This window comes from Chlamydotis macqueenii, chromosome 5, assembly GCF_036417535.1.
Source record: "Chlamydotis macqueenii isolate bChlMac1 chromosome 5, bChlMac1.mat, whole genome shotgun sequence".
NCBI lineage: Eukaryota > Metazoa > Chordata > Aves > Otidiformes > Otididae > Chlamydotis > Chlamydotis macqueenii.
In genome coordinates this window covers 71,224,013-71,247,340 of record NC_141560.1, presented here as the reverse complement: position 1 = coordinate 71,247,340, position 23,328 = coordinate 71,224,013, and the positions used below count along the sequence as shown (strand labels likewise).

Genomic DNA, 23,328 nt, shown 5'->3' with positions numbered 1-23,328 from the left:
TAGAAAACAGTGTAAGAAGGAACCGTTATGAATACTGAAGTATTGCTCCGGGAGCAGGAGGAGCGAGCGTTTTGCTGTGGGAATCTAAGGAAGTGCTTCTGACACCAGGGGTGTAACACAACAGGACCCTGAAGAGCCACAGAGGAAGGGATGGACTCGTCGGAAACAGCTAGTGCTAGACTTCAGTGTTTTCCATCATATTTTTTCCTCTATTTTTACTTTCCTGCAACTCTGGATAGAATTTCTCCTTTTGACGCTGGGTTGGGTCACTGTGATAGAGGGGTGACCCCTCTTAGGGTGTCAGCTGAACAAAACCCTCACCCACCAACGCCAAATCGGAGCAAACAAGCAGACAGGACGGGCAGCCGCTCGCAGCTGGAGAGGTGGCTGCGTCTGCTGAGACTCCTCCAGCTGGGGGCAATAATCTTCAAACGCCAATAAAGGCGCCTGATTACCCTGAATTATTAAAGCACATTAATACTGAAATGATCTCGTTGCGGTGAACAAAGCAAATAGCTTCCTAATGCCCACCACTTCTTTAATTAGCAGCCGCTAAACGGCGATGGCAGGGCGGCGCTCCACGAACATGCTCTCGCTTGGGGTTTGATCCCATCTGGTTTTGGCCAGAGGGCCGCTGTGAGCTACAGCCCAGGCTCGCCGTGGGACAAGACCGCACCTCCCCTGCCGAAAAACGCCCGCCAGCCGCCCTCCTATGGAGACGGGAGCGCAGATGCGCGCGTAAGCACATTTCTCGGGATGTTACAGTGCTGCCGGGGGGAATGACACAGTTCTACCAGGCGCGCCGTGCTTTCACCGCATTTTATTTAACAATGTGTTATTTTTCACTTATATTCAAGTGCAGAAGCTCCAACGTGTTCCAAATTTGCCCAGCACAGAGGGAACACAGGAAAGAAAAAAAAAAAAAGTCCTTCTGATGGCAAACTACGAACTGGTACTGACCTCTGCAAGGCAGTTAAATAAACCAAAGGAAGGTCTGGTTCTTTTTCCAACAAGAGGTAGGGAGGTGCAGGGGGAAGGAAACACTGTCAAATCCGATTGCAGCACCTGCGTTAGCCCCCTCTCCAGAGAGATGACGCCATCGCTGTAATGCACGCGGTGGAGGTGCCAGCCTGGCAAAGTCACGGCTTCCTCAGGCTGGCGGCGGCTGCCAGGGGCGAGGCTGCACTTGGGGGGTTGGTTTTCTCCAGGTGAGGTTTGCACAGTCTCTGTATTATTCAAAATTCTGGAAGAGGCTGGGGAGTAGGCAAATGCTGTCACAGTATCAAAAAGTCTTTCAAAAATGAGTTTGCTGGAGAGAAGAACGGGGTTTGTAAAGGACAGACCGTTCGGGCGCGGTTGCCGATCCAGCCGGCCATGCCGTGCCGTTCCTGAACGGCCGCAGAGGTAGGTGTGCTCAGACCGTGACCTTCTCCATGACGCTGTCTGCGACGTGCACCTCATCGGCTTGCACCGTCACGGTGGGCGACTGGCCGCAGATGTGCTGGTGGTCCTTCCAGTCCTGCGAGGGAGGAGCAGACGGAAAGGCCATGAGGAGAAAGCATGCGGCCTGCAAAAGCGCGCTGGGCTCCGATGCGAGAAGCGCGTTCTCCAGCTCAGGTGGGCTACAGCTGGCCTCGCTGCCTGGCCAAACAAGGCTGACCACGGACAGGACACGCTGGGTCGCTACTGGAGCTAACAAACAAAGCAGAATGCTGGCTTCTCAACCCAGAAACCAGTTCCGGACATCAACATCAGTTAGGTGGGGAAAACTTACTAAATCCGAGCCAGAACCTTGACGTAAACCCTCTCCTGAAAGACAGCTTGTTACAGCGAGCACTCCTGCAGGACAGCGCCACACGGGGTGGTTGGTTGGCAGTGGCAAAGCAGAGGAACGCAATTCCACCCAAAACTGACCTAACTTCTACCCTGAGCTGACCTCACTCTCACTTGCTGCACCCAGAGGGCCCACAGCGTGGCTCACAAAGGCAGGGGGAATCTCAAGGAATCACTTCCCGCTCTCCCACTCTGTCTCAGTGCAGAGCAGCAGCTACGGGCAGGGGCAGATGTCCCGGGAGGGGACCGCAGGTGACTCCTCGGGGCCGTTTCCCAGAGCACTGGGCGCTGAGGACGCCAGGGCAGTGCTGCCATCCGGCTGGTACCTGGGGAGGCGGCGCTAAGCTGTCTTCCGCAAGCAGCATTTGTTCCTTTGGATTTTTAATCCTTCTGCTACGCAGACGGGGAACTTGCCACCATTCATTGTTACAGGCAGAATTCTTCAGCTGCTCAACACCCCCGGCCTCGGTTGACTCGGACTGAACTTGGACAGCCCGCAGAACGGCAACCCTGGCCAAACGAAGTTCTCCTTGGCTCTGAAGCAGGGTGCCACAGGTCTTTGTAAGGAACCTGTGGGACGCGTGAGGCACAGCACTTCCCTCTACTCTGTTTCTTCCTACCTGTTTCCACCTCCCATGTTCAGAAACTTACGGTTTGTCCTGCTGTATCATCTGCAGTGTCACAAATAAAGAAAGGGAGAACTACGGCCTCGGTGACAGAGCAGGGCACAGGTACTGGGGCGCGTGAGCTCAGCAGGACACGGCAGGGAGGGGTTGTGACAGTGCTCCCAGCAGCTCACACAGCGGGGTGTCCGCACCCTCATTTCCACCACCACTGATTTTCAGATCACCTTTGAGGAGCTCTGTGCCAATCCTACCCCGCAGACCCGTCCCACCACCACGGTCTGCCTCAGAGATACAAGGGGCAGGGCGGGTTTGGGACGCGGGGGCTGCCGACCCGCGCAAGGCCTGTAAGACAGCGCCCGTTCCCCTCGCCGTGCTTCCGCCCACGGGCAGCGGGCAGAGCCGCCTGGCCCTCCCCAGGGTCACGCAGCCCCCTCCAGGTGACTCCGCAACTCCCAAACAAGCCGGTACCTTCCGCTGGCAGAAAGTGGAGCAGTAGTTGACTTTGTGGCATCCTGTGCACTCGTTGGTCGCCTCACGGCCGCAGTTGACACAGGACTGCTGTGAAAATGGACAGCAAAGTGATTGTGTCAGAGAGAACACAACAGGAGATCAGCAAAGCGTTATGCAGGTGCTGTGACGTGACGTGACGCAGGAGCAGCGGTAAAATCCCGTTTCCCAAAATATCCTCAACGCACGGACACAGAACAGAGGCCCAAGACCACACTCCTTGCTTTGGAAAATGAACTGCACCTCTGTTCTCCTTCCTGGTGGGCGAGAAGCCCCTCAAAACCGCGGGTGAGACGCTGGGCGGCCACGGAAATCTGCCCCCAGCACCACAGAGACACCTCCCTCCACGCGGGCCACATATCTCATCAACCAGAGCCGGGTCACAGCGGGCTTCAGCGGGAGTCGGCGTGAACCAAGGGCAGGTTCCAAACAGGAACCTGGTTTTTGGGAGGAAAAAGGGGTCTGCGCGTACGGGCTGAGCAGGCTGGCTCCTGTGCCAGGCAGCAGCACGACTACAGAAGACAGAGGAGTAAAATTAAGAAGGCTGTAACAGGAGCAAGGACTTAAACCTAGAACTAAGGTGAGACAGGACACAGGAAGAAAAATCACACTTATTTTTTAAAGGATTTTTTTTTGTGTCTATCGCTTTAGTCTTCCCTCAGTGACAGCAATTAACATAACCTGTATATTTAGGTGGAAATATCACTGAACTACCACCAGAATAAGCACTTCACAGAGCACTCCATCTCCAGCTCGTTAAAGGACTGGCAAATCATTAGCAGTCAGCGCAGCCGTGTGAGGCCGTGACAGGAAGCCACAGTTTCTCAGCTGTGAAAGTATCGCAGGCGTCTCCCGTTCCCGTTCCAGCAGCTCCCTCTCTTCGGAGCACAACCAAGCCACCGATCAGCGCCCCGATTAACACCCGGTTCATCACACCTCTGCTCGCAGCTCTCCAGGACCTGGAAGGCCTGGCAAAGGGGCCCCGCTCTGAACAGAGCGTTTGTCCTGCTAGGGACAGCTCAGACCTCTGCAGAAGGCAAGGCCAGATACGCAATGCGTGACTTGTGCAGCAACCATGAAAAACTCTGCCTCTTGAAACGGAACAAGACAAAGAACAAAAGACTTTTATAAAATATGAGACACTTACCTTGATGATGATTTCCGTTTTCCCGTCCACATCTTCTGTTTGTTGAAATAACTGGTTCTGGTATTGCTGCAAGGGAAAACACACCGGCCTTGTCATTTCACAGCCAGGGTACGGCGTGGGGGGCTGAAAAGGGTGCTGTGTGGAGCGGCCTGGTGCTCGGCTGGCTCCTAGCAAGCCCAAACCTGCAGCTGAAGAGGAGCCTCGCTTATAAGAGTTAAAACCATCCAGAGGTGACAAACCAGCATTGACTGAAACCCCGCGCTCCCCGCGCCATCCAGCCAAGCACTCCTGAAAACAGGGCGCTCAGCTGCCACAAGGGCAGCACCCCCCACCCGAGAGCCTGAGAGGTCAGCAAAGGAAACGCGAGGAAGATGCCAAGGTGACAGGGCCAAGTGCCACCTTCTCGGGCCAAATCCACGGACCCTCGCTCCCCACTAACAGGCAGAAGAGTCCGAAGGGATGGCATAGCCCAACAGAACGGATTAGGGAAAAAACAGTCAGAATTCACACACTCAAGACTTAAGAAACAGCATCAACCGTCGCCATCGTTCCTCCTTTGAATAAAGGCACAAAAGGGCTTTCCAACAGTTTTAACGAAGCAGTGCTGTGGGGGCGGCTTCCGAAGCGACCTCGGGCGCGTGGCAGTTACTCCAAACCAGCCCACGCCCAACCGGCTGCTGCTCCACCAATTCCCTTGCCGCGCTCAGCAGCCAGCGCTGCCGAGAGACAGGAGTCCTAAACCAAAGGAATTCAAAACTGACCCTGATTTGATGATGTGCTCGCCCTGATTGAAATTTACTGGGAACAGTTAAAAAGGAACAAAAACCCCCGAACCTCCACCCTCAGGCAAAGCAGGTTTACCCAGGAGTGACTATGGCCCAGCATGTAAGGAGATTAAAGGCTTAACGGCCAAGTGTCTCTGACCTGACATCACAGTACGTATTCTCCTCTGAAACCACAACCTTCAAACCCCGTGTATTACCACGCCACAAATTCCAATTAAAAACCTCCCGGGAGATGGGGGAGGCGGCAGGGAGACTCCTTGCTGTACGCTCTAAGGGCTGCGATTGGGTTCCGCCGTTATTCGACAAATCGGCACGACAGAACCCGCGCACAGCGGCCCCGATGCTTCCAGTTCTGCGCAGGCACAGTGTGCATCACGTGCGTGGACCTCTCAAAATCACTATGTTGAAAACCAAAACTGTGTCCAAGCCGTAAGCATCCTTACAAAGACGGGGAATACACGGGCAAGCGCGAGATGCGGCCTCTGGGCTAAGAATCCCCCGTTACGTCTCAGGAGGAAAATGCCCCTGATTCTCGAGAGAACCATTAACGTCAGCGAGCACTGGCCGCGGAGAAGCTGGGACCCAACGCCTCGTGCCGCAGCCTCTGCCCTCCGCCACCCCGCACACAGGCTGAGAACTGGGCTGGCAGGAAACTGTGGGCTCTGCAGGAAAGGTTAAAACGACTTTTCCACTGTTAAGTGAAAGAGAAATGACCCTCGTTAAGAGCACTGCCCTAGAAAACTGCGTAACATTTCTAAACTGCGTTTTAGTGAAGAAAGTGGAAACACAGGTGCCAAAGCACGCGGTGAGCTGGCATTTGAGCCCAGCTGGAAAACCTCAGCACGCACAACCCCTGCTAGTGCCGCCCTCTCCGCAAGAGCCAGGTAGTGCCAGGGCTGGACACGCCGAATCCCAGCTCTGAGAAAGTGCCGCAGCTCCCGAATGAAAACCCTTCCCACCACCAGGCTCCACTTCATCCTCCACGAGTGCGGCTAATCCCGTTCTGCAGGGACACTGCCAAGGAGAAAGACGCCAAGGGGAAGTGCAGCCACCTCCGTCCTCGTCTGAGCCACAGCGGCTCCTCCAGCTCCGCTCTGGGCCCCCAGACCTGCTGATGGAAACCACGCGTTACACCCCTTCTGTCTCCCTTTTATCTACCCCCCCAGCGAGTCCCCTGCTTCTGCACAGCCCCAGGTGAAGAATTCAAGCCGTGCAGAAACTACGGAGAAGGAAAAGGTGCGATAAGAGAGAGGATCCAGCCAGACAGACCCAGATCCCTCACCAAACCGGCTCCAGGAAACCAATCACCTCTGATTCGCAACAGTTTTCACTGCTGCTTTGGGGTACACGAACCATTATTTGCTTACGAGAGCCACAGTTCTTAAATACTTAATTTCATACTCTCTAGCCCTGAATTGTTTCAATCTTTCTAAAAAAAGAGTTCAGATGGTCTGGCTGTCAGCTGATTTAATCTTCCACCTTGTTTCCACACGGGCTGGGATCTGAAGGCATCGCTGCGTTACACAGAGGGCTGTTTCAGTTAAAACACTTGTCAGATTTCAACACAGATTCTTTTAAAGTCACACAGAAAAACTGTTTAACACATTTCCTGAATCTCTTTATCATCTTCCAGCAATGTCTTCTGGCACAGAATTTGGTTAGCTCGTGTATCCTCCCCCTTCTAAAGTTTAGCTGATATAAACGACGGCTTAACGCACACTCAAAAAAATTACGCTGCCCAAGCACACAGACCTCTGTGTCTTTAACCCCTTCCTCTGGGGCCAGCCCTGCAAACCGTCAAATATCTCCTGCAAGAGGCACCGAGCCTTTCTTGCCCCGCTCACTCGCTCCCTAAATGTTTTTTCCCTAAATCAAAAGACGCAGAAAACCCAACACTCAGACAGTGACCACAGGATCAGATACGCGCAGTCACAAGCCAATTAGTAACGATGCCGGAGAACGTTTTCTGAACAGCTGCGTGGAGTTCTGACCAGTTATATTTAATGGATCCCACGCAAAATGCTGCGATTCAGAAAAGGCTTAGAAATGTTTAGATACTTTAACCACCTCCTTAGATTCTAGAACAATTTTGTTTCAAAAGAAATTACTGCAAAAGAGCTATTTTCATAAATGTTGGAACTGCAGATTTCAGGTTTCCAAGTTGCCCTTACTTCTAAGATTTACAAGGTTAACGCCTTTTTACACAGCGATGCTACCTCTCTGCGGACCGGTACGCAAGCCCTCGGTGAAGGAAGTGTCATGACGGAAACAAAAGCTGGAAGAGCCCCTCAGTCTTGAAATTTGCCCAGCAAACCACGATCCTTGAACAAACGCACAGAAATTAAGAAGGACAAAGAGAGCAACGGAGTACGTGCAAGGACACCCAAATTACAAAATTCTGTGCAAGAAAAGCTCTGTTGGTGGAGCCTTCAGCTCCAGCACTCGGAACTGACCTACAGCGAGGGTCGTCACCAGACCCCGGCACAGGGCGTTACACGGCTGTCGTCGTACAGCGGGGAGGCAGAGGGAAAACCCTCACGTCAGGCGTGACAGAAGAGTGGCAGACAAGTGTGTTTTTCCGTGTTCTCCCTAATTGCCTAAGAAGCCAAGCGTTTCTATTCCAGTAGTGTGCAGCCGGACGCCCGAACACCCAGCGCTTCCCAACTCAGCCCCCTGTTGCTTCTGAGGACTCTAGGTATCGCCACGTGTCAGAACTGCAATTAGGGATCCAACCCCCTGCGAAATTCAGATTGGACCTGCCATCTGAAGGGAGAAACATGACTGCAGATGCTGCTAATTTACGCTGCACTTATAATTTTGTGTGGTTTTCCCTCGCTACATTTAGCAGATCCCCTTCCTGCCACAGTTCCTCTCTGCTGTTGGCATTTCCACGTTCAAAGCGATAGAAATGAGGGGAATAATGTATTCCTACAACTCCTTTGAACAGTCCTGGACAGTATCATGAGCAAGCGTGACCGGAATGAAACAGCGACGTCCGCTCTTTGACTCCACGGAGAAGAAGGCAAGCGTGCGGGCAGCACAAACGCCCCCCTGCTCCGAGGAAACAGAGCAAACACCTGCCTTTCGCAGCTCAGAGCTCCGCCAGTCCCACGGCGCAGTACGGAGCACAGCTTCTGGTACTGAAAGTCACGTCAGCCAATCTGCGGCTGTATGGGAGCAGACTGGCTCGTCTCCTCTGTCGGCAGGCAGAGGCCGTCTCCCTCTTTCGCTGGGGTGCCAGAGGGACGTGGGCAGGGATACGGACAGCTGCGAGATCCAAAGTGCTTGAACTCAACACCCTCAAGAGCCGGGACTCTGAACTGGGGAACAGCTCTGCACTGCTCTGAAAACTAAAGACACGTCTTAGTTACAGCAGTGAAGTTTGTGTGTCCGGTCGGGACCCAGCCTGCTCCCAAGAGATTTCTTTAATCCTGCCATGTATTAAGTCACTCTTCCAGGAAGAGCTGAGTCTACAGCTCTGTTATAATTTAATCTGTTGTACAGCCTTTGCTCTGCAGCTCTGATATGATGACACAATCGTCCACTTCTAAATACCTAGGCACATGCTGCTGCACAGGAATTCTGCAAACCGGTGGCTCTCCTGCAGAGAAGCATCCACGCGGCTGCATGCACCATCTCTGCTCGCACAAACAGAGGAGGTGGCTCTGTCTGCTAGCCCTTGGGAGTTCTGCCAGTGAGAAAACACAAAGGAGGGATGAAGCACCTACTGCCTTTGTATTAAATTGATCCAGCAAAAATCAACAGCAACCGCAGTAGGAAAACACCTTTCTCCTTCTCATGACCTTAACTGACAAAAAAAGCAGTCTGACCACACAGTACTCAGGGCGGGAGAGAGCCTGGCGTAACAAACCAGGAAAACATTCAGGAAATCAGAAAAGCACCTCTGACCAACACAACAGAGACAGCCAATTGTGTGACATTTACTCTAATTACATCCAAAGCCAGCCCTGTACTCAGAAACCCAGAGTTCTTCCCAAAAATGGAATTCACTGGAAGGAATTCAGAAATAGCTACTTGCGATATCAGCCAGATTGTTCCAGATGCTGGCACACAGCCCCCTGCTTGAGAATTGTTACTTGGGCACTAAAAATCAGCGCCATCAGCCAGTTTTTATCAACACACAAAGCTGTTAAGGCACCCATTCCACAGAAAGCACGGTAAGACACACGGGTTGTGTAACTGGGGACTCAACAGTGACTGGGAAGGGGACTTCCTCTGGAAACAAACACGTGCCTTGTGAGGTCAGCACATAACCAATCCACAGGAGTGATTTTAGCTCCCATTGCTGGGGCAAGAAGAAACCAGAAGTACGCTGACGCGAGCTGGATTTGGATCAGAGGGTGAGGGGAATGGACTGAACAACTGTTCCAGAAACCACTGTAAGGATAAACAGGAGGGAAGGCAGCACACAAACTGGGAAAAGATAAGAACACGAAGTTAAAAGTCAGATGTTCATCTCTGAACTGTGCCAAAGCTCCCAATTTTTCGGTATCCCACGCTCTACACAGCTTTTACAGCAGCAGACGGCCCAAACCCGGACAGCACCACAAATACCCGTTCCGCCCGGGCGGAAGGCAGGGGAGAATTAGACTCAACGTGTCACACACCTGCACATCAAGGATGCAGCGTACGGAAGAGTTTAGCAGACACAACGTGGCAAAGAATACCAAAGATGCTGCAAGGACTGTCGTAGGGGCTCTCAGTTCTCAGCAAAGTCTCCCCACACACCTTTCTTCAAGGCCCCTTGCTGCACACTCGTGCCTACGAATTCAGCGGAAAGCCGACGTTAGCAACAACGCCGACGGCAACAGCAGACGGTGCGGTGCACAGGAGGGGAGTTCGGCAGCTACCCACGACGACACCGGTTTCACAGTACGTGGCCCCCACCTCTCTCCCTCAAGTCCACATGAGCAGCTGTGGGTCTGGGGGAGAAGGGGAACGCGTTCAGCAGGGCGTGCAGCCAGATGCAGGGTGCAGGCACGAGCTGGTGTTCGGAAGAATCCAGAGCCCCTACCATGCATCCACCACAGAGAAGAACAGAGGGATAATCCTGACAGAGGAGAGAAGGGCCGCTGACACATTCCGTAACGCCAGCCGGCCCTGCAGCCTTGCCACAGGACTGGCAAGATCAGCTGCGCTTGCGCAACGCTCAGCAAGACAGCTCTACATGTTCCTGCCTACCTTCCCCACACATTCTACAGCTCGCTGTTCTTTTTGTCCCCCTGCCTTTTCGGGCCACAGAAAGCCTCTCTGACATTCCCACTCACTTGACATAAAGAAAGCAGCCACTGAGCGCTCACCATCTCTCCTACAGCAGGGTTCAGCGTCCATGGCTCATAAATTTAGGAATGGCTGATGGGAGAGCTCAGGACTCGTAACACCAAACGGTCTGTGTTACCAGCCTGCTACCCACGGCTCCTGGAATCCCAGAGCACTCTGTTCCTTTTCCCATGGTACGAATAACTCAGAAAGATTTCTCTTGGTAATAGTGCCCTCAAGACAGAGAAACAATTCCTAAGGGAATTTTCACTGCCAGTGTTACAGGCAGTGAAAAGCAGCGAGGCACTGCTCTCTTCATCACTCAGCCAAAAAGACGCCCTCGGCTGAGTCATCTCACCTCCCCCGGCATCATTACCTCTTTCCTCTCCACATCAGCTTGAATTTTTGCTTGCGTGACGGCAGCCTCGCGGAAGGAGGAGCTGGCCTGTTTGGCCTGTTCGATGAGAGTCTTCAGCTGCTGGGCAGTGCTGAGCAAGGAGTTGACCATCTCTTCCAAGTACAGCCAGCTCCGCTGCTCCGTCACCTCCAGCCCGTTCACCACCGACGGGGATATGGCTTTGGTGGGCGTCGTGGGGGGCACCGCCAGGGCAGGGAGCGAGGTTAGCACTGAATATCGAGAAAGAAAAAGAAAATATATACAATTAGGGAGTAATACAGTGGAGGTTTTGTGGGGTTTTTTTTTTGTTGTTGTCTTGCTTGACCGCTTTTTTTAAAAACACGGTCTGTAAAAATTTCCAACTCAGCTAAGTTGCAGCTACACAGACCTGCCTTCTGTGACACACAGCCCTTGGGAGCTCTCAAACCCAGGGGACAGAAGAACGTGCGCTCCTGACCCTCTGGTTTACTCTGGGAAGGAATGAACACCTCCCAGCACTGCTGCAGAGGAGCACAATTCAGCAGTGAAAGCAGCATTCCCAAGGACTCCTCTGCCCTTATCACCACAATGTTTCCCTTAACGATCACTAAGTAAAGTTAGACTACGTCTCTGAATGTTCTCATGTCCCTATACAGACGTCAGTTCTCAGGCTGCAAAGCTAGGCACCTATCCACACCACACTGCCCTACACTTCCTAAATTCTGACCTTAACCGCAACCCCAGCCCAAGACTGGAATAAAGCCAAGACAGTTATCATCCCCTCAGAACTACATGTACTACAAACATGCACCTTCCAAAACCGCCAGCTGGGAAGCCCTTAAAAAAAACCCCCTCAATAATTGTAATTTCTTTGGACCCCTTCATCCTGGATCCTACCCATGCAGCAAGTTATGGACACAGAAACACACGTACCACACCGAAACACCAGCAGTTTAATAAAAGGTACTTACAGCTATACGTATGTTTCAGAGGTGAACAGCAACGCTTACTGCGGCTCTGAAACCCCTCCTTGCCTAATCCCAAATGGGAGAGTGAATGTATACAGGTCTGATGGAAGTTTTTGCTACACGTATTAAATGAAATACAAAAGCACAGAAGCCCAGCACTACTTCTAAAGATACTCCAAGGGACAATAAAAGAAGAAAAAAACCCCACCAATTATTGAGGTGCTGCAGCCTTTACTTCTTCATATCTTAACCATAATCTTAACAGTAATTGCAGTTTGTAGGAAGCCACCAGAACGAAGCTAAACTCCTATCCTGGAATCCTAATCACGCTTCCCTTGAACTTATCTCCAGCCCGCTCAATTATCGCGCCTCTGCAGTCTTCCCTTTCCCAAAACCTGCGTTAGGAAACTAAAGCCCGAGAAAACCAGCGATATCTGTCTTAGCCTTACCCTTGCAAATGTTTCAAAAACCAGTGTCACCAAAACATCTGCTTCTCACAACACTGGGCTTGCACATACACTGGGAGAGCACAGCGCGAGGAAATGAAATCTAGATCCAGGAATCAACAATACACACTGCGAGCTCACCTCAGGCAACATTTCCAGGAACAAGTGTTATCTGCCTTTACTGGCCCTACTTTTCCAACATCTCACTCTAACTCTAGCGATAAATACTCGCCATCTGCCGTAAAATTAAGTCCCAGACATTCACATCTACCAACAGCTGCTCTCTAAATTCCTCACTAAATTGGTTACTGGAGAAAAGAGGGCACCACCAACTTTGGGGCTGTGCAGCCTACTACCCCAAAATCTGCTCATAGTCTACTTGAGGATTTTTCCTCACGTCTGTAGGCAGGCATTTCGGAAGGATTCAGCACACAGAAAAAGCAGTAAGTACTGCAGAAACCCCATTCCTTCCTGGATAGTTCTGCGTTGTCAAGGGAAGAGCTGTTAGTGCTGCAGGCACCAAAAGCCAATTGGCTTCCTTGATTTTTCAATAGTGAGTAGCACATTCATATGAAAAATGCAGGACCGTTCCAACTGATGGATGCTCTGCCCCTCAGGGAAACACTGAACGCAGCCAAGGACACGACTTCAGAAGGGCTGAGCCGTTTAAATCCCACGCGCATCCCGCCAGCGGCTGCTCTCCTTGTAGAAGCATTGCTCTTAACACCTCCAGGCCTCCGCCAGCTTGGCTCCCAGCTCCTGTCCTGCTGATGGACAGGAGAACGCACGGACAACGTCCTTGAGCGTCTGCAGCACAAGGGAGCTCCCTGCAGACAGCTGCAGGCACACAGCTGCCACTGCTGGGCACTGCCCTGTGTTTTCATTAAAATGGGACATTATTGCAGCCAGATGCTTTGCCTTGGAACCAGAGTTTTATTTACTAAGCAGGAAGTTCTTGGGAAAAACGTAGAGGCTGAAGTGTCCGAAAGACACTTTTATTCTCATGTAGTTTATTGTGAATCTCCCACGGCAATCCATTTGGGATGTCACTGCAGACACTGGCACGCTGGTCTGTCTGAGGCGCCTCCAAACAGAACGGCAGAGGCAAGCCCCAAACCTCTCTCCCTGAAGGGTGGGGTGCAGAACAGCAAACCGCACAGCTAGCGAAAAACACCGAACAGCAGATCCCTCCGTTCAGGGAAAAAACCTTGTTGACTACACTTTAAATGGCAATTAAAATTCAACGGTAAATACTGTCCTGAACAGCAGCAGGCTAACACACCTTCCCGTACCAGGCTGCAATTCCAGCCACTCCACTCACAAATCTGCAGACAAACAAAACTTCATATCTGGAAGTTTTTCACCAGAATCCAGCACAGATCTGGCGAGAGAGAACAAGTCTCGACACCCACGGCACTGCAGGTCACTGCGTGTTAGGTGTGTGACCTCTTCTGACAGCCAGCACTGCAAGTTCACCGCACAGGTACACGGAGATTTTATCCTCAACGGCCCTTAATTAAAATAGTCATTTGAATGCACTTGCACATGACTGGCATAGAACTATTTGCACTTAGATAGAAGTGACAGATAAATCAGTCTTTAATCAGTAGCTGTTTGCAGAAGAGCTTTTCCCACTGCTGCGTTTCCAGCACAATATCTATCCCAGCATGGTATTTGATAACTTATCTAACAGGAATGACTTCCGATTCCTCACTTTGGCATAGGTGTATCACTCAAGAGAAAGTATTCGCTGGTGAAAAAAAAAAATCAATGTTTAATTAGTAACATCACAATCTAAGGCTTAAAACCAACAACTGGATTTCATTCTGGACAGAGCAGGAAGGTGTTGTGCTGCTCTCAGTAAGCAAATAAAAGCTGATACAGAGGGGAGAACACAGGGTTTAAAAATAAAGACTTCAGACTGCACAAAGGAACACACGTTTACATGATCTTTTCCTGATGTCTGAGAGAACAGTAACAGGGATCAAAACCTGCCCGTCTTACAGCTCCTCTGCAACAGCGAGATCAGCAGGCACCAGAGTAACTTCACAGGATGACAGAAATTAGAGAAGTAAAAGCCTAGCAATCCCTAATCCGTCAGCCAGCCAGCAGCAGACTATTCCTTGCTGTATCTCTTGTCTAGGTTCGACAAAAACACATCAAGCAAGAACAACACTCCCAAGTTTGCAATTCCAGTTCCTTCAACACTTCCAGTTCCTGTCAGTACAGGCAACGCTCATACAGCATTGTAGTTCACTAATTTATCAGTCAGCTCTACAAATGAACCTCGCTGCCCTTCTTAACCAGCACCTATCCCTCCAGCACAAACGTAAGGGATGGCAAACGGACACTGGATGTGAGAGCAGCGTTCCAAACCTGCCCAGAGCTGCCTCCAGCACCTCTCAGTGGGTTCATAAAGAGATGTGAGAACGTTTAGAAAAGCTTCTGTGACATAATTTTAAAGGGGATGGTCTGCTCGTATCAAACACTAAATAAAAGTTTAGCCACTGTGCCCAAGTGGCGACAAAAGCCTCGGAGCAAGAGCCGTCGGAAGGGCAGGGGACTGCAAGATGACTTAGGGAGCAGGATCACAACAGCCTCCTCTAGCAGAAACAACAAATCAAAGTTCTCAATATCGGAGTGAAGAATTTACACAGAGTGGAAAATCTGCTTGTCCAAATCTTAATAACCACAAAATTCATAAGCAAACCAGAGCAAAGTTAATGTTTCTGCCTCAGTCTTTGCCTGTGCTGAGGAAGAAGATCAGAGAGTAAATTCAACCACCGCTAACTCTCTCACGTGACGGACATCAAACATACCGATTTTGGGGTGAGACGTTGGCAGCGCAGCTTCAGGAAAAGGTGAAATCTGACAGTTGTCCTGGTAACTCGGATAGTGAGGCTCCGGGTGGCTGACCCGGCACGGCTGCTGGACGTTGGTGTCCTGAACTGCAGGAGAACAACGGCGTCAGGAATCACTGTGTAACAGCTGCCAGGCAGTTCTTACGCTTCTTTCACTCGTGCCTTTTCACATCTTATACAAGTTCCTACGTGATAATTCCAAGGTTGCAAATGAGAAACAGTAGCACGTCTTGCACAGTTAGCAAGCAAGGCAACCCTGTACTGATTTCATCTCTCAGCTTTCACTTGTTAAGGCAAAGGCGACTGCTGCCCTCCTTTCCGCACACCTGTACATTTCCAATAACCACAGGCCAAACCACGGCTCTCGGAGCAGGACAGTTCCCTCAGCAGAGCTCACAACCCCGTGTACGAACCAAACTGAAAGAACTGAAATATATGTCACGCATTTATATTTTGTTTGATTTATTCTGGCATTTTTCAGCATTCATTCAGTAATTCTCAGTTAGTTTCCACACTCAGCCACTTCTCCTTTTTTTGGTAGCATTTTAGGATGAAGGAGGAGTGAAAAAACTGAGAGAGATAAGCATAAAACCCTCGAAATCAGCAGAAGTGTACACCAGCAGCTCCAATATCTGGGCAAAATTTTTCACTTCTTTTGTGCAACTGGTAAGATTTCAAGCTGTCGAAATCAATTCAAAGGAAGGACAGGGGGTTACAGACAGCCTCTCTGTAAGCTCTTGAGAAATAAATCCTTCGTGCAGCATTCAAAATGCTTCCTCCTATAGCAGTGGGCATCCAAACCTTTTTTGCTCCTTCTCGGGGATGTCTAGCAGGCATCCCCCTGAATTCTTACCAGTGGTTCCAGTGAAAACATCACCCTGGGACGGACTTTCCGAGATAATCGCTGTGGCTTCCACTGTCGATGCGCGGTCGAATGTCAGAGCGCCGGAGGTAGTGATCTGTCCAGAAGGAGTCACGGTGACTGGAAATATTAGAAGTACTTTCATAGTTAACACTCAGCGCGGAGGCCTCGGTTGTTTAGCTGCTGATACCCCTGTTCTGGATCACCCACAGCCAGAAAACTCTTTGTAATTAATCTGGCACCATTAACTGGTAACGGTCCGGTTCTGTGGCACAGAAGGACCTTTTCACAAACAAAAATGCAATTTTAAGACTTTGAGGCTGTGGATTTACGCCTGGTGAAATCTGTGGCTGCTACCAAAACATGCAGCCCTCCTCTCTCCCAGCGCCAGCACAAGCAAACGTGTAACCTCACAGCACCTCACGCTAACGAACCAACACAGATTAAACCTCTTTGGGGGATGAAAAAAACCCCAAACTCTACAAAATCCTTGCCTATTTCCCTTCCTGCTGCTGCTGGTAATCTAATCTTACTTCTGGCTGTTCTTTTCTGGATTTACGCTGCTTCCTCCTCAGTTCCCTCCGTAATGTTACCACCCAGATGATGCTAGTGCAAGGAGAGCAGGAGGACACACGAATGTGACTGGGAACGTGTGAGCTGGATGAGCTTGCAAATTAATTTCTGTTCTCACACAGATGGTTTGACAATCAAAACCAGTTAAGTAACAAAGCATGTCCTGAATGTTAGAGAGGAATCTGCAGATGAAAGCGTCGCCTTCTGCCTCTTTCATTAACGACTTTCAGGCTGTGGATTTCATTCCACTGCCTACAGCCTACTTTTCTATGTATTTCAGGAAACAGCACAAATCTTACTCCACAGTCCCCACCAGCTTCTAAAGGACAAAAACCAAGCTCAGGGGATGGGACGCGGATTTCCGGCAGAGCAGAGAAGGGCTAGCCTTCCTCTCAACACAATTTTACCAGGAGGAAATTTCTCAATTGTCATTTGTGAAAAACCTTCCTGAAACCCACTGCGGATCAAGGGCAGGACTGCACAACTGTCCCTGCACTGCCAGGCAGAGAGAGCAGGCAGAGGGGGAAATATAATTCAGATCTCTCTCAGAACTAAATACGAAACCTAGTGCTCGCGGCAAAAGGATGCTAAGATGCTTAAAAGTGAGTCTCCTCGAGGTCTAGAGCTGCGCTTTTTCCTACGCAACTTGCAGTCCAGATGTGGCAACACTGTGCTAGTTGGTACAAAACAGGAAGTGAAATTAGCTAAAGACAATTAGCCAATAAACCTATCCAATGAAAAGGAAGTAGCCAAAAAAAAAGGACATTTTTCTCAGCTGTCTAGTTCCAAGGGGCCACGGATGGGCATTAAATATCTAGTGCGGCAATTCTTCACCACAAACGGGAAGCAATTTTTTACCAGGAGAAAAGAACTTACATGTAGTAGCAGCTGTGGCAGGAAGCAGAGTGATGTTTTTGGGGCAGTCCTTCTTCACTGGAGTTGCAGGCATTTCATTTTCTTTTTTCCGCCTTTTATACGGTACAAAGAGTCGTATGGGGCCACTCTAGGCAAAAAAAAAAAAAGAACAAGCAAAAAGGGAAAGGAAAAGACATTAGCTGAGGCACTTCTCTGGGGATTCTGGGTTTACTTCTCATCTTTCCAGACGCAGCTGAGGTCAAGCTGCACATATTCCCATGGAAGATGTGTGGTTTGCAACAATTGACCAAAAATCTACTTCTCCAAAGAACTCTATGAAAAAAAGTTATGCTCAGCTCCCTCCAGCTGAAGAGGCACGCATTCAGTCCCTTTCACCATTATTTAAGGAGCAGAACTGGGCAAATAATTGACTGCTGGCCAAGGTGGTGTAAGCAAGGAGAACGTGAGTGAGGGGAAGACAGGAAGCCGTTAGTTTCAGGTCTAGGAAATAAGGAAATCACCCAGTTCATAGCAGAAAAGAAACGCAAAACACTACTTCAAGTCAAGCTAAAGACTTCTGCTTTCAGGACTTTAACCTCATTTTTTAAACAAACAAGCAAACAAACAAACAAATCAAACCCAAACAAACAAACAAAAACTCAAGCAGTTTAATATCAAAATACAGATCCAACGTAAGAGTATTACATTGCTTCCTTATAAAAACATCTCTTCGAGCGCAAAAAATGGTGACATGTCAGTCAAACACGACAAATAGCTTTGACAGCTCCAAAATGCAATTTACATAAATACATGATTTAGAAAAGAAAAAAAAAAAGGAGGAAAAAAGCAATAACTATCACCCAGTTTTACTGAGGCTGCTATGCAATAGTGCTAGTAGTTCGTTGTCTCCTCTCTTTACGAAGCGTGGACAAAGCACGCTGCAACCACAGTACGTGTGAACATTTCTAGGACACTCTAACCTGCTCACAAATGGCTGCAGCAGCTTGATTGATTAATTATTTTTAAACTAAAGGAGGTAAAAACTACAACTCACCAGAGTCATGTCGTCGCAGCAAGCAGCGCAAGTACAAGAGGCTGCATGAGGATTCAGAATCCCATCCTGAAATTAGAAGATTACTAGTTCAGCATTAGTGTCACCAAAACCACTGCGAGCACGCCCGTATTCTGCTGAAAGACCCAGAGAGATGTCCCCGTTCCCTCCCAGGGACTCTGCACAAGAACTGAAAGGCCAGCTCCCCCACCTCACGGTGACTGGGCGAGCGGACGGGAGCAGAGTAAAGGAAGAACAAACAATTTTCAAACCAAAAGGCAAGGATATACGAATTTGAGACTTTATAAGGTTTCTGCTCAAGCAGAAATCAACTGTCAACCTAATGGCAACGCCAAATTCTCCACGAGACTCCTGGACACTGCAGGAAACACAGGACCCAAAGCAATACTCAATAAATGGTGCAAGGGAAGAATACGTTTGCCAGGCAAAGACAATTAAGCAGGTCAGGTAATTGAATTACAGTATCATGGACGAGAACTGACTTCTCAATTTCTGCTGTACAGCTCAAGGCTGAACTTCATCCTGCATGAACGGTGCCCCTTTCCAAGTACAAGCAAGACTTCTATTACGTTATTTGAAAACACCTCTAGAGAAATTCCTCTCACGTCACTGATTCTCAGCCAAATCAAGATGTTGTTTCCCAGCTGCCCCACGGCACCATCACACGTAACCCTGCAGAGGCAGCGCACGCGGCTTGGACTGGCAGTGCCCGGACTCCACCTGCCCCTTCCAGCAGAAAGGAGGAAGCAAACTTAACCTTACGTGAATAAGGCACTGCAGCGGCCGCCCAGCGTAGCGGATGCTCCTCTTCCAGTCCTTGCTGCTGGCTCGCCCCGCCATAGCTTCAAACTCAGTGGGGCTGTACCAGTTATCCCCTTGCTTAATGCACCTACCACGGCCTCCTGAAACAAAACAGAAGAAAGGAATTGTTAGCAAAGGTTAAGAATAATTCTGACACTTTTCTCAAGAAGCATTGAAAATTCTGGACAAAACAGCAGTTAATCTATAGCAATCACCAAACCTCCCATCTGCCACTTCTCACCCCTCTAGGATAGCCATGCCCATTTATTATCTCGGCTGTGACAATGACTACGCGTGTTTGAAGAGCTCCAGCTTTGGGCCTCAGAAGTGCATCAAAAAATTACTCATCCAGAAGAAGGATAAGTCTTTCTTGGATAAATATCATTAATTTATGCACTTAAATTTCTAATCCTTCCGGTCTTGAAGAAAACTCTCTATCTACCAACCAAGCACTGCGCCGTGCAGCCAGGCTTGCCGACAATTTCTGCTGCTGCTTCTTCGGCTCTCACACAGAGACGAAAGAGGAGGGGCTACGGCAGCTACGGAGCCGCATCAGGAGACAAGCTCTCTATTTTCCCTTCCAGCAGGGATTCTGGAGAGCTTTGCAGAAACATGGGTCTACTTCTGAGACAAAAAGAACATTAGAGGCGTCAGCCTCTTACCGGGGAGACTCACTGCACAGCAGCCTGTTTCTTCTGAGATTTAAAAAAAAAAAAAAGCTAAAAAGCCTCTGAAGAAAGAGCAAAATAGAAGAGAACAAGAATATCGAAAGGGACCAGGCTGGCTAGGAAACTGTCCTTTTTTTCCTCACAATCAGCCCTTAAAAGTAGCCTGATTAAAAGAAGAGTGCACTAAGCGAAGGAGCCATCACACTTCCTCCCCCAAGACGGTCTTCGTTACCTGAGCCGAGTCTGTTTTTGTACAGAATGCCACTGATATTCCGGCACCGCACCGGCAGCTCGTTCTCATACACAGAAGGGTCCCAGTTATACTTGGTTCCAGTTTTCTCCTGGACGGATGTTAAAGGGGTAGGAGGAGATTGCGGTCCTTTGAAAAAAAAAAAGAAAAGAAAGGTGACAGCAACCAAAAAGCACACTGGCTACACCTCCACACGCTCAGCTTGGCTGGGGCAACAGCTTACATGGTGGACCACAAAAAACTCAGCTTGAATGTTCTGAAAATGACGGAAAATAAAGCAAACTGCATCCTCCCCTTCCCAGAGGCCGATCCTGTAACGAGTTTTAGACCGCTGAAGGTTTGCCTTGCCATCTTGTGGGCAGAAAGGAAACTGCCAAGCAGCCCGAACAAAAACCTTAGCAATAAAGACACCACCTACTGCGACACTTAAAATGCCAGCAAGTGGCCTGAATGGAGATTAAATTAAATTCAAGGACCCTTTAAAAAGAACCCACGTGCAGAACTAGGAGACTCATATTTTTATTATCGGTATTAAAATGATCCATCTTCCTTTGGGGTGGGATGGGTGTAGAAAGGCATGCAACAGCCCAGCAGCAGCGCACGATTTTTCAAGAAGCTTATTTTCAAGGGTTAGGGCAAAGAACAAGAAAATGAAATATACTTCTGACAGGAAAAAAACCTGCAAAAATTAAGTATTCCTCTGCTCCCAAGAAATACAAGAAGTACCATACGAAGAGGGGCCAAACAATCCTTACAAGGCAACTGCATAATGTTATGCACATCATGTTTTTTTAATCCTAGCAACACAATTAAAGTGGAGAAAAGGCAACCCCTCCAGGAGAATGACACTTCAAAAGCAGATTGCCTTATACCTGGCGTGAGAGGTGCTGGTGGCCCCTTCAAGCCTGTGGTTTCTACAATGCTGCCGTCTGTGTGAACCACTATGAGAGTGGCTTTTTCAGTGTTCAAGCTGTCCCCAATTTGGAGGGCTGTTCTCCCAGACTGCAGAAGAAATAAAGAGTTTAAACTGACCAAAGTACTTCAGTATTCCCCCAAATCTTCTCAAAGGTACCCCAAACCACCCATCAGTACCATTAGGTTTGTTTTTGATGTTTCAGCCAACTGAATTCAACACTTACATGTTCCAGATCAGCAGTTCCATTACAGAATGAGTACATGGGGGTGGAAAGGTAAAAAAACCTCTCCAAGTGAGAAAGAAAAAACTGTATGTCCCCCAAGCTAACGGTTTTGTGGCTTAAAGCCTGTTTTACTGCAATGAAAACACATATTTGACCTCAATACAGCTTGAACACAACTGAGCTCTTCATTTAAAATAATAAAGTACGTGGGATTTTGCTAAGGCCCTCAAATTAAAGTACAGACTTACCAGCACATGTCCTGAAATCGAAGCTGCGTTTGCCACCGATGTAGTGAAAACGTTGTCTGCGGAGGCACCAACGTTGGCTACTGTCACTGTGGTGACTTCTGGAACGTAAAACAGACGTGAAGTTACTATTCTGCTGCATTCAGAGAGCCTGATAAACAGCTAAACATCAGAAAATAGAATTGTGTTTCCTCCTTCTTTCCTATCTAAAATTAATTTTATTTTTTGTTATATCTTTGTGATGAACACAATCATTCTGATTTTTATTAGGCTTTGGGTTGAACATGCTTTAACATCCTTGATACCATAACAGTAGTTATCAGCATGTGATGAACTAAGGGGAAAATGATTATTTCATCTATACTAAAAAAAACCCCTAACTGTGATGCCTTTTATTAAAAGAGGGGTGACTGGCAAACATCACGGTAAAGACAACTGACTCTTCCGCTATCATATATTAATTTCTAGGGTGCCGTTACCTGTACACTTGGTCCAGTTAAAAACTGTCCAAACTTACAGCCAGATGTTTCTACGATGTATGATTCTGTTTGCCTAGCTAAAATCAGGGTTTTCAATACCACACATGGGGTCAGAGCGAAAAAACACCACTGAAGCTCGCATGGAGATACCAATCTAGGTATGAAGGCCTTTGAAATCTCCTGCCTATCATAGCCTGCCTTCGAAAACCCACAGGTTTCAGGGCACTTTGTTAATGAGACACAGGGTGGAAGCAATTGTAGATGCATAGAGGCAGCTCCTGTCCGTTTTACGTTGCGGTATGTAGTGTGAAAGTGAGCAGAGTGTAGCTTTCCAAGAGCCTGTGAGTGAGTAAAACCTCAGCCTGGGTCCGCACCGCCCGAGGTAAATGACTGCGTTTGTACCCCGGGCAGGCTGCAGCGAGAGGGGCCGGGGGACAGGGGCCGGGGCTGCTGGCCCCAGCCCTGAGCACCAGGGGCGGCTGCGGGGCCCGGGACAAAGCAGCCGCCATGGGGCGGGAATCGCCGTGGGGCGGGCGGGAGGCCGGGGCTGAGGGGAGCTGCGCATGCGCACTCCGCCCGCCCTGACCTGCGAAGGCGGCGGCAGCCTCGTCGGCGCTGGGCAGGGGCTCGGCGCCCATCTCGATGTGTTCGGCATCTGCCGCCATCACCGTCACCGCCGTCACCTGCGCCGCCGCCGCCTCCTCCTCCTCCTCCTCGGGCTCCGGCTCCGCCTCCGATTCCGAGGCCGCCGTTTGCGGCGGCTGCTGCTGCTGCCGTTGTTGTTGCTGTTCAGGTCCTTCCGTGGCCGCTGCCGCCACTGCGGCCGCCACTGCCGCCGCTTCCGCTAAACCCAGCTGCTTCGCCGCCGAGTCGGCGTCCTCCATCCGAGGCGGCCGGCGGGCGCGGGGAGCCCAGCCCGCCCGAGCGGGCACCGAGAGCCGCCGCTCCCCGCTACCCCCCCCCACCTCGCCCCCGACCGCCGCTAGGGAGGGTCCCGCGGCGGGGAGGGGGCCGCGAGGTGGGGGGAGCCCGCTCCTCCGAGTTCACTCGAGCTCTTTTCGGCGGGCGGCCGAGCGGTGCCGAGCTCGCCCGAGCGCTTCCGAACGTTTTCCCCGGCCGGAACCGAACGTTTCCGAACCGGTTCCGATCGTGCCCGAAGTATCCCGAGTCTTTTCAGGCCTCGTCCGAAGGCGATCGATGGTTCCCGACGAGCGGGGCCCGCGTTTCCTGCCGGCTGGCCAATCCCGAGGCAGGACGCAGCCGAGCTCGGCCGAGTCCGTAGAAGCGCGGCCCGAAGCGATACCTGACAGATCGGGCGGGGAAGCCGAGTCCGCCCGAACAGGGCCGAGTCCCCGAGCGGTCCGGCCCAGAGGGGTCGAAGAATCCCGAGTCCGCTCGAGTGCTTTCCGATCCCGCCCGAAGGCGGGTGAGGCGGGCGCGAGGAGAGCCGAGCTGTGCCGAGTCCTCTCCGATCGCGCCCGAATTCCCCTTCGCAGGCCCGAACGGAGAAACCCGAACGGGCGGCGCCCGAATCCGCCCGAAAGCGACCGAACCG

At 50.3% G+C, this 23,328-nt stretch overlaps 1 protein-coding gene across 2 annotated transcripts; it reads right to left on the bottom strand.

The window, feature by feature from the left end:
* Positions 1-805: 805 nt before the first annotated feature.
* Positions 806-22,809, bottom strand: DEAF1 (DEAF1 transcription factor). 2 transcript variants are annotated; one of them, XM_086750122.1, is made up of 13 exons: positions 22,360-22,809; positions 21,298-21,395; positions 20,783-20,912; positions 19,893-20,039; positions 18,954-19,093; positions 18,174-18,239; positions 17,141-17,267; positions 15,683-15,811; positions 14,788-14,916; positions 10,555-10,805; positions 4,114-4,179; positions 2,928-3,017; positions 806-1,519 (listed from the first exon to the last, which is right to left on the bottom strand). In XM_086750122.1, the coding sequence occupies exons 1-13, from the start codon at positions 22,655-22,657 to the stop codon at positions 1,415-1,417; spliced, it is 1,776 nt and encodes a 591-aa protein (XP_086606248.1). In that variant the 5' UTR covers positions 22,658-22,809; the 3' UTR covers positions 806-1,414. The 2 variants fall into 2 exon arrangements, with proteins under 2 accessions (XP_086606248.1, XP_086606249.1); XM_086750123.1 differs by having other exon boundaries at positions 2,928-3,014.
* Between the last annotated feature and the right edge of the window lie 519 nt (positions 22,810-23,328).